The sequence below is a fragment of the Syzygium oleosum genome, unplaced genomic scaffold (assembly GCF_021117445.2).
Source record: "Syzygium oleosum isolate NSW1041296 unplaced genomic scaffold, Sole_v2.1 Sole_v2.01, whole genome shotgun sequence".
NCBI classification, from domain to species: domain Eukaryota; kingdom Viridiplantae; phylum Streptophyta; class Magnoliopsida; order Myrtales; family Myrtaceae; genus Syzygium; species Syzygium oleosum.
In genome coordinates this window covers 29,630,421-29,642,070 of record NW_026607485.1, presented here as the reverse complement: position 1 = coordinate 29,642,070, position 11,650 = coordinate 29,630,421, and the positions used below count along the sequence as shown (strand labels likewise).

Below are 11,650 nucleotides of genomic sequence, written 5' to 3'. Positions count from 1 at the left end.
TTTTCTAATGGTGTTTACTGAGTAATACAGAATTTGCAGTTCTATCAAGAAAAGAAAAAGGCTAGATCGATAATGATAGGGAGTTATTAGTTTAGACTCTGATTTTCTAGCTCATTGCCTCCCTCTTGGTTTTGGTCAAAAGACGAGTTGATGAAACTCTTTCATAAGGATAAGAAATGAAATTACGTGGAAAGTTGATGATTTTTTGTGCTATACAAGAAGGAAGGTTAGTAACACCAGGACCGTCACGTGGGATCTATTTTTCGGATGCGTGTAAAGCTGTGTACTTGGTCTGCAAATAAAAGACGCCTTGGTCCGATATTGTAATATGGATCATGGTTTTGCTCGGCGCAATTGCGTGAGGCTCAGGCTCATGAACTCTTTGTGGTGATGCTATGTTATTTGTGGTTTGAAACATGGTGTTTCAGCTTTCAGACTCCAAGCTGTCTGAATTACCCGGATATGGCTTCGAAATGAGCACACTTCTTCACAGCTAAGGCAATGTTTGGTTGTTTGGAATGAAGCCCCGTTCTCTCTTTTTGGCACCGTTTGGTTACTTGGAAGAAGGTGAAACGGCAATAGGAAATTGGGAATGAAAATCGCTGTACTAGTGCATTTCATTAGCATGAGGAAGCTGAGGAATGAGTGATAATCAGTGGGAGCGACCTTATTAAGAACGCAAGTAGACATAAAGGATCATTAACTATGTCTTGGATTTGGTAACTTTTGTATCGAAAGGAAATTCATTGTGGCAGGGCTTATCATAAACGAAGAAGGCACCAACTTTCAATTTGGGACAATTTCAGCCTCGGTTTTTCATAAATAAAATGCAAAATCAATCGAGCTCCCCCACTCGCTTGTCAAACTCGGAATCAGAAGCCAAAGCCAATCCTTGACAGATTGAAGATGTGTGATGTCTTCCATCAAGCAACAAAACGGAGTGGCTCGGCACATAATAATAAATGAGAAACCAAGTTGCAGTTGCTTGGGCTTAAGAGAGTCCATGCAAAGCATAAGCACAACCTTATAAGAGGGCTAACAATGCTCATTAATAATTCGTAAAACACCCTATGGATTCATCACGGAGGGTTGTGGCGCGCTCCTCCAACTCATTGTGAAGTAGCTCTCTTTTCACATCTAGCTACTCTAGTTCGAGATCTAGTGCAGCAATTAAGGCAAGTAATGCTCAAATAGAAGTATGCCTTACCACAAGAGAGTACCTCGTTGTAGTCAAAGCTCTCCCGCTACGTACACCCTTCATAACAATTATTGCCTTACACATCGCTGTCTCGACACTAGGATGCTCTCCTTCCATTTGTAAAAGCATTTATACCCAACAATCTTCAATCTCTTGGATACTTGTTCAGCTTCCATGTCTGATCCCAATGGAGTTATTTCATCTCTTCGCTCCTAGCGCTAGCCACTACGATAACTCAACACTCGCAGCTCTACGGCATGTGGCTCTACTGGTTGTTTTTTTTTTTTTTTTGGTAAGAGGCTCTACTGGTTTTTTTTTGGTAAGAAGGCTCTACTGGTTGTTCGGTACCACTAACATCAAGAATTGCTTCCTCATCTACAATCTCAATCTTTGTTAACTTTGATGTCTTCAAAGTCTTCATTTGAAACTCCACCTCATTGATATCGTGATATGTTTGCTATGGTAGTTGAGTCTCAAGACTCATTTGTTGAAACATAGTAGTCTTGTCGAAGATTACGTCTTTGCTGACTAGAAAACTGAGTGATCTGGCATTAGTGCACCGTAGAGGGTAGTTGGTCACCTCACGTGCATAATCTAGAAACGTGCATAATTTAGAAACATGAACTTCTTGACCCTCAACTTAAGCTTACTATAACTAGGATGGGTATATATAGAACATCTAAATACTTGTAATCTGGAATAGTTAACAAGTTTTCCCGATCATACTTCCGAATCTCCCACTTAATAGAAGATGATGGAGATCGATTAATTGATAACAAGCTATTTTCACAGCCTTGGGCCAAAAATTCGTTTGCTCAATCCTCCATGCACCGAGCTCCCTCAAGTAGAATTCCTTTTACTATTCTTGTAAAATCCTTACCACGTAACTCCACGGAATTTGATTTGTTTACACTATACTACTTCTCAATCTGCACTTTAAACTTATTGAACCAATCAAACATTTTGGATTTGTGCTTTAGAAAGTATACTAATATTATGATGCCCTGGATTTAACTCACTCGAGGTATTATTCGCTTTGACCTCATAGTTTTGTCCTTTGGCATACAGGCAAGCACTTTCCCAGGAGGTCACCTATCCTGGTAGTGCTCTAATCTAGGCTTGCTTAACTTTAGAGTTCTAAAGCAAAGCTTACCGTTACGTCAAAATGCGCCTCCGTGAGTTAATTTTAGTTTTTACATATATATTCCAGAATCGCTTTCCCTCTGTCCGGTGCACAATTCGGCCCTGGATTTAACTCACTGGATTTAACTCACTCGAGGTATTGTCCACTTTGGCCCGTCCCATACCGAGCCTCACGGTTTTGTCCTTTGGCGTACAGGGTCATTACAGGCCCACCAGTTTCCGCCTGGTTCGTCCCCAAACCACACACCTACTGGAGGAGGTCCCACTCTGATACCATATTATGACGCTTTGGATTTAACTAACTCGAGGTATTGTTTACTTTGACCCATCCCATATTGAGCCTTACGGTTTTGTTCTTTGGCGTACAGGTAGGCACTTTCCCAAGAGATCACCCATCCTGGTGGTACTCTAGTTTAGGCTCACTTAACTTTAGAGTTCTAAAGTAAAGCTTACCGTTACGTCAAAAGGCGCCTCCTTAAGTTAATTCTTGTTTTTCACATATATATTCCATAATCGCTCTCCCCATATTCGGTGCACAATTCGGTTCATTCCTACCCCCTTCACCATTCTAAAAGTCTGTCAGGAGCCGCTTTTTGTCCAAGTCCTCTGGCCCCGGCGACCACTCCTCGCCCTTGTCGGGCCCGCTTGTTACAAATATCTTTGTCCAACATTCATAAAAGAATGTCAATATTTATCGAGTATCTCCTTTCGTAGAAACCAGCGATAGGACCTAAGCATTTGAATAAAACGTAATCAACCATTGCTTGGTCGAATGTACAATTAACACAGAGTTGCTTCCTAAATATGCATTGCTCATACAAGTCCACCTTTCCTGTCTTCTAACAGCATCCCCTTCTTACTTAATATCGTCATACCCACCTCACTTATGTGTCCCAACTACATATACCAATACTGAGTCTAGTTTAAGTCTTACTCAACCGATCAACTGATGAAACTACAACAGCTCTTATGAAGGTCTCTCCCGGCAGATACAGAGAGAATTCACCTTCTTCCTCATTATTATTGTCACGGACCTCGAGAGATGTTAAGCACTCCACCTTCGGTGGTGTACTTATGTCCGATGTCATTTCATGTGTCACTAGAACAATGATGCTTTTCTTGAACTCCGGTATATGCCTTACATTTGTTTGTGTGTACTCCACCCCATCGTGCATCTGAATCTGATTTTTTCTATCCCCACAACCTTTCAAGTTATGTTTTTATCCATCAAAATCTATTACCATATTCAATCCGGTAAGTGGTAAAACAGTTCCTATAAGGCGTCATAGAATATGAACATCCCAAATCTAGCATTCACTCGTCTATTAAGGAGCTAGTAGACACACCCAAAATGGTCTCTACATCATTAGTGCTTTCCTTGGCAATGTTCAGAACATTACTTGTGGTATTTTGCAAATCACCTCTAGTTCTCAATTTCGGACGATCTCGCTTCACATGCCCCTCCTTGTGATACTTAAAGCAATTCACACAACCATTGCACTCTCTCTAGGGCGACTTCAACCTGCTTTTATTTATGTTGTCAGACATCCGATTGTCATCTCTACATCTAATCACTGCCATCTTGTAACTTCCTTTGTCACTCCTTACAGAAATATGGATTTACCAAATTTGAGGTAATTGTAATACATGCCTTTAACAATAAATCAGTAAATTACTTCTATAACTTTTGTAGAGATGCCACCAACATCATGCCCTACTTTTCATCTGTCAAAGCCTCATCGACATTCTTCAAATCCATCGTAAGTTTGTCGAAGCCATGCAAGTGTGCTTTGATGGAAGTACTTTCAGTGAATCGAAATTGAACCATTCTCTTCAACATATTAAGGTCGTTATCCTAAAAATTTGCCCACAACACTGCGTATCCTTCTCCTCGGTTGCTTCTAGTAACACATTATTTAATAGATTTAACAGGCCCCTTCTCTATCAACTCTACTTTATTGGCATCTTTCATTATTTCTAGCAATTTATCTTTGCCATTGAACACCTTTGCTAAATTTGGGTTATTAATAGCACAGGCATCTTAGTTCTACACTACCCCAAGTTGTTCCTCTAGTTCTTCTCAATTTCTCCTTTGCTCCGGAAATAATGGTAACAACAAAATCTCCAAACAATAATTAGACCAGCAAAAATCCCAAAATTAAATCCAGAAAACCTCTCATATCAATTATTGTAAAGATAATGCAGAAGTTAAGTAATCTTGTAATACAAGTCAAACTCGAGAGAAATAATTACTAGAGAAATCAACGAGGAACAATCAAGACACCTGAGATTTACGTATATCAAAACAAGTATCAACAACTACTCCGCGGGGAGAGTGATCAACCTCCAAGAAATCCACTATGAATTCATATAGTAAAGAATTTACACGCTCGATCACGCAAGTGTTTACTAATTTCTAATCACACCCAAAGTAAATCATAAGTGTTATCCCCCATTCACTTACGGAAAACTCACAATAAGAAAATCCCAACGCCCCTCTCGTTTGCTCTAACATGTGCCCAAGTAAAATTATATTTCATATGTACACATAAGAGAGTTTTCCAAAGTAGGAAATTCCTTTCCTTTTCAAATTAAAAAACCAAAATCTGATCAAATTACAAAAATCATCCGAATTAAGTAACCTGCTTGAATCTAATTTCCTACTCGAATCGTGACATATTTAAACATCTTCCCGTTTCCTCTACTGTGTGCCCAAAGTAGAATTACATTTCATATGTATAAAGAACAGATTTTCCCAAAATAGGTAATTCCCAAAGTTTTCAAATTAAGGAAACCAAAATCTGATTAATTTAGGAGAATCATCCAAATTTAATTAAAAAAAAAACAGCTTTAATTGGATGTCCTACTCACCTGCGACATATTTGAACATCCTCGATGTAGAACAAAGCTGTCTGGTAAATGTGTCGCATAGATATGACTTTAAAATTTTTGGTGTCATTGAAAAAAGTTTAGTGTAAATGTGCAACGGTGAGTATAGTTTGAGATTTGGAGCGGTGTCCAATTAAAAAACCAATTCCTAATTAAATTAGCAAAGTTATCCAAATCCAAAAAAACATTTCCGGCTCAAATCGCCACATATATAAACATCCACAAACAATGGAGGACAGAACTTTGGCGAGCAGGTGAAAGGACATGGCGAGACACGCCATCGCTGCGTTATCGTTCTCCATCGTCGTCCTCTTCATCCTCGCTCAGCAATCATCATCATCTTCTTCCAAGCCTTTCGGATCCTTCTCCTCCCGTCGCGCCCCGAAGTTCCTCGGCAGATTCTCAAGCGCCAAACCCCACAACCACCACAACGACCAGCGATCCAAGCAGCTTCATCAGTACCAGTACGAGACGCGGTACTTCGAGCAGCGCCTCGACCACTTCAGCTTCGCGGAGCTGCCCAGGTTCAACCAGCGGTACCTCATCAGCTCGGAGCACTGGGCGGGGCCCGATCGGCTCGCACCCATCTTCTTGTACTGCGGGAATGAGGGCGACATCGAGTGGTTCGCTGCCAACTCGGGGTTCGTGTGGGAGGTCGCCCCGAGCTTTGGTGCGATGGTGGTTTTCCCTGAAGTGAGTGCTCTCGTCGAATTCATATATCTGTTTCGCTTGGAGAATTTTCGACAGTTGGACCAATAAGATCATGCAAAGAACATTTCCAGAAAACTGGAAGCTCTTGGTATAGAATAAATTTCTCTAATTTTCTTAAATTCTTGGTGAAATTTGAAAATTCGGAAGCTTTTACGAAAACCCAAATGAAAATATGTGTACATTTGGCTGGTTTTATAGGAGTTTGATCAATAGTTGCCCTCATTTTGATTGATTGATTGATTGATTCATAGCATCGGTATTATGGTGAGTCGATGCCATTTGGGAGTCAAGAAAAACCGTACAAGGATGCTGCTTCCTTGTCTTATCTTACGGCAGAGCAGGCGCTCGCTGATTTTGCAGTGTTGATCACAAACTTGAAGCAAAACTTGTCTGCTGAGGCTTGCCCTGTTGTTCTTTTTGGTGGTTCGTATGGTGGAAGTAAGTAAGCCCTTTAAAACTCCATTCTGAACTCTTTCTTTTTTTTTTTTTTCCTGTCTAGTGTGTTCTACTATGCATGGATTGGTCAAAATAGTTTCCCTAGAAAATTTTGATGTATTGGTCAACTTCTTGAACATTTTAAGATTTTTGGATTGGGCAGAGAATTCCAGTTATTGATGTATAGGTATAGTTTTCTTTTGTTTTCTTGTTGCCCTTTGAGATCCATTAAACATTTTGCATGGTAATCTTTCAGTGTTAGCAGCATGGATGAGGTTAAAGTATCCGCATATTGCCATAGGCGCACTTGCTTCTTCAGCTCCAATTCTTCAGTTTGAAGATATTGTGCCACCAGAAACGTTCTACGACATTGTCTCCAATGATTTTAAAGTGTGTTTTCAATTTTAACCATTTTTCTCTTGTCTGAAGTGAATATACTTATGTGCATCCATGTCATCTTATTTTTTGACTGAAACTGCAGCGTGAAAGTACTAGCTGCTTTAACACTATCAAAGCATCCTGGAATGCATTGATATCTGAAGGCCAGAAGGAGAATGGTCTTTCGAAACTGACAAGAATGTTCCGGTTATGTCGGTAAAGTAAACAAAGACAATGATCCTTCAGTCAATTTGTTGCCCATGTGATTGAGTTTACATGGGCTTCTAATGTTTAATGTCATTGTCTCGTCCTTGGTGCAACCTAAATTAATTGAAGTTTGATTATTGGTAGGGACTTAAAGAATACAGAAGAGCTGGCTAATTGGCTGGATTCTGCTTACTCCTTCTTGGCAATGGTTGACTATCCATATCCTTCTGAGTTTCTTATGCCTCTACCTGGATACCCGATAAGAGAGGTTAGTCAAGATTCTAATATAACTTGATCATCAAATGAAACCTCGGTCCCATATAATGCTTTTTTTTCCTTATCTGAAATAGTACTTTAACGAGATGCCGTAATTTTTTGTTTCTATTTTCTAGGGAATCTCAATAAAAATGATCTATTATTATTTTCTGAATTTGTGTCTTGAGATGCATCATAATGGTAGCAGAGGGAATTTGGTGGTCATTACATCTTAAGGAAATGATTCTCTAATTAATAATGTTTTTGAATGCCCTGTCTTTAGGCTTGGTTTTTTGAATTCCCTGTTTTTCTGCTTGCTTTCCAATATATAGTAAATTTTCAAAGCAAGCGTTTTAAATTGTATGTCGAAATTAAATTCTTGACAAATGCTACCTGGTAAGACTTGAAATAACACGTGTAGAGTTGGGAGGTGAAAGAACAGATTTAGCCAAGGTTCGCGTACTGACACCAGAAGCTCGCTTGCATTAGAAAAGGAAAAAAAGAAGCAGGCTGAAATCAACACTATCCACTTCAAAACTTAAAGCCCACGTTATGTTAAAAAAGGATGTTCTGAATTTACTGAACTTGCTCACAGGCTTTGTGATACTATATATATATATATATATATGCACATACATCCAAAACTCTTTCTGTGGTATAAATATGTCCTACCTGTACCATTTTCTGGATTCTTTTCAGCTGAGTCCTGTTACCCTGGAACTTTAAGTGTTGGGTGAGCTGGACATCTCAACACGTAGTGTCCATGTAATATAGCATATGCATAACAATGTTTTAAACGTATCTGCTGAGCATATTTGGGCGCACGTTATGCTCTTCTCCTTACTAGGTCTGCAGAAAGATTGATGGTTGTCCAGATGGGACTAGCATTCTGGAACGTGTATTTGAAGGTGTTGGTGTCTACTACAATTACACCGGAGAAGTTGATTGCTTTGAATTGGATGATGATCCTCATGGCATGGATGGCTGGAACTGGCAGGTCTAAAACTGTAATTCCTATTCTTTATTAAATGTTCCCTTAAAGTTAAAATATGAAAGGTTTTGCCTCTGGAAAAGAACAATGACCTAGTGATGTTAGTGCATTTTGCTTGATCTATTGTGGTGTACAGGCATGCACGGAGATGGTTATGCCCATGTCTAGTAGCCCAGATGCAAGCATGTTTCCTACATACAATTTTAATTTTTCTGCTTTCCAAGAGGAGTGCTGGACCGATTATAAAGTCATACCACGACCAAGGTGGATAACAACTCAATTTGGTGGGAAAGTAAGACACCACTGTGATATATATATCTGTATATATTTTAATTTTAAAGTTTTGCAGCTTGACGAACTTGCATGTGTAGCTTCGTGGGCATATTCCATCCAGTTCTATGTCCTCTTTAGCATTTCTTGTGCAGCATGGCATTCCCATTAATTGTGTGTCCAGACCATATTCGATCCAGATCTGTGTCCACTTTAGCATTTGTAATGCGGCATGGCATTCCCAATGATTGTCTGTCCTGTCCCATTCTCTCTATTTAGCGCTCCTTTATTTGGTTTATGAGGCTGAAGCTGAAGCTGTCTTGTGATGATAGCAAGAGAGATCCAATTTAGTCACATACAATTAAGAAGAAGCAATGGAAGAGGCTGCTGACGATTTTTGTCTGCCTAAGCCATAAAAAGACATGATAAATATCATCGTTCTCACCATCCAAGTGCATAGATCTCATGGGTAAATTCATTGAGTGGTAGCAGTGGAGGCGTGTTGTGCAGTGAGCCTGATTAGGATCCAAACATCTGATGCCTAAGTTCTATCCAAAAAGGGGAAACTCGCGTTCTCTTTCGGCTGTGTTTGCTTTTTATATTTTTTTATTATTTTTTTGGGGGGCGGGCGGGCGGGGCGGTTTGAATTAGTGTGCGCACCTTGGCTAGATGCTGCTTCGCTTGATCGCCTACGGTGTGGAGTTTTCAAGTAAACTCCAATCATTAGTAACCTATTGTAATTAATAGCAAAATTGTAGGAGCTTTGGTTTTCTGGGATTATTTCCTTGTATTATGGACGTGATCAAGTTAATCACTTGACATGGGTTCTACTGAGATTTGAGGGTTCAGGGCCTTTAAGTTACAGAAATAAATTCTCAGGTTGCACTTCAATGATATTTACATATGATTGTCACACAATTGCTTATGTAGTAAATTGATCATTCACATCGACCTACAACATGAATTTTGGACCCATTTTGAAGGATATCATGACCACTTTGAAGACGTTTGGAAGCAACATCATCTTCTCAAATGGCTTTCTTGATCCTTGGAGTGGTTACAGGTGGGTCTTTTCATATGTTCTGTCAGAGGTGTCAGTTTAAATTTTATTATCTAGTATTCTGATTGTGTTGATCGTATGCCACAGTGTGACCCAGAATATATCTGATTCTCTTGTTGCTCTAAACACACAAGAAGGTATGTTTGAGTTGAAATCTTACTTCGTCGTATCATTATCCTCCTTTTTCTTTTTAATTTTTCTATGATGTATACATGGGGCATTCCATATATGATGTTTCTACTGTGAAACACTGTGCATATACCTACCTGCATTGTTTTTGTCCATGTTATACTCTGGGATAACGATTTCGACTTCAGCTTGTCATATGGACTTTATTCGCTTTATGTGAAGCCTACATGTGTTAACTTATAGGGTGAAATGTCCATATGCCTCTTGTTCAGGCCATATATAATTTGAACCTCTCAGAACTTTTCATTTTGAAAGGTCCTGTCCCTGTTCTTTTTAAATTTTACAAGTTCCCCTCTCTGCCCCGGCAACATTCCTTACCTTTTTGAAATATACAAGGATTACTTTTCATAAAAGTTTCTAATTTGAAGGGGGAGGAAGTATATTCCTTTTGTAATGATTGAATTTTACTTTTACTTTTATGTAGGTCATTTGACTGCAATCATATTAAGCAAGTCAGTTGTCTTTAGTTTCACTTTGAATCGGCTTATTTTGTTAGGTTTTGACAAATAGGTCTTGTTAATAAGTGCCCAAGACCACTAACTATAGTAAGAATGCATATAAAAACACTTTGAAATTGAACAAGAACATATTTTAAGAGAGCAATATGCTTTAGAAGAAACTTCTATTTTCCCAAGGCACCATTAATAACCCTTAACAAGTGCTCTAGGGGCACTTTTTAATATTTTTTGGACAAAACTCCACCTGAAAGAATGTGGCATTTGTTGTGGTATATTTTTTCCTTTCTGACTGCCGACGTGCCTATTTGATGCAGTGTTGTTAATTTGTTCTCGAATAGTCATCCAGTGTGTAAAGAGTTATTATCTACTTTACGTCGTATGATACTTTTCACTCGACTTGTTTTTTTCATGTGGGGTACGACAGAAAGGTTGTGGTTCTCTCCTTCCATTCGACAATTTTTTAGTTTAGTCTTATGATGGTATGACTCTGCCTTGGCAATCTGACTTTTGGTTCTCTTTCTTACCACTAAATACGTATTCTTTCCTAGTCCCTTCTAGGACCCACCTTCAGTTTTATGTATCATGATTCATCTCGTTCATGTTACCAGAGTAAATAGGAAGGCCATTGGAGGTTCTTCTATCAGGCCTCTCCTATTGATGAAGCAGCCACAGATGATGTTGAGGCAGAGATTAATTCATTCCTTGCATTTTATTTTCAGGTGCTCATCACATAGATTTGCGTGCTGCAACGGCGCAGGATCCCAGCTGGCTGGTAGAGCAGAGAGCGACCGAGATCAAGCTGATCAAGAAGTGGTTGAGCGACTATTATCGGGCGAAGGGAGCTACTTTACAATCCAACGTTGAAACAGGTGACAGGGTTACATCCATGTAAACATGTCTACAGTCTTCCCTTCATGTAGTGATACCAGCCAAGTAAAAATTGGCAAAAGGCTACACCATGTAAATATGTCCACAGAATAAATCAAGACGATTTTATGATAACCATGGGCAATGGTTGCTCGTATGCGTATTATACACGAAATGCGAGACTGATTATCAGTAATGATGTCGGTTCTGTCATTGTATGATGGTGTTCAATGAGTAATACAGAATTTGCAGTTCTATCAAGAAAAGGAAAAAGGCTAGATCAATAATGGTAGGGAAATGAGATTTTGGACTCTAATTTTCTAGCTCATTGCCTCCCTCTTGGTTTTGGTCAAAAGACGAGATGATGAAACTCTTTCATAAGGATAAGAAATGAAATTACATGGAAAGTTCTGTCGATGAGTTTTTGTGATGTACAAGCAGCAAGGTAAGGAACACCGGGAATGTTGGATCTATTTTTCTGAATGCGTGTGTAACTGTGTACTCGGTCTGCAAATAAAAGAAGCCTTGGCCTGACACCGCAATAGTAATCGTGGTTTTGCTCGGCGCAATTGCGTGAGGCATAGGCTTAGGCTCATTAA

The 11,650-nt window shown here is 39.3% G+C and overlaps 1 protein-coding gene across 1 annotated transcript; it reads left to right on the top strand.

Annotated features, from left to right (window-relative positions):
• Window positions 1–5,453: 5,453 nt before the first annotated feature.
• Window positions 5,454–11,247, top strand: LOC115685263 (uncharacterized). The gene is made up of 10 exons (XM_030610294.2): window positions 5,454–5,923; window positions 6,193–6,379; window positions 6,633–6,766; window positions 6,858–6,970; window positions 7,106–7,229; window positions 8,064–8,213; window positions 8,344–8,499; window positions 9,461–9,540; window positions 9,625–9,674; window positions 10,904–11,247. Exons 1-10 carry the CDS (start codon window positions 5,495–5,497, stop codon window positions 11,074–11,076), a joined length of 1,596 nt encoding a protein of 531 aa, XP_030466154.1. The 5' UTR covers window positions 5,454–5,494; the 3' UTR covers window positions 11,077–11,247.
• Window positions 11,248–11,650: the final 403 nt, after the last annotated feature.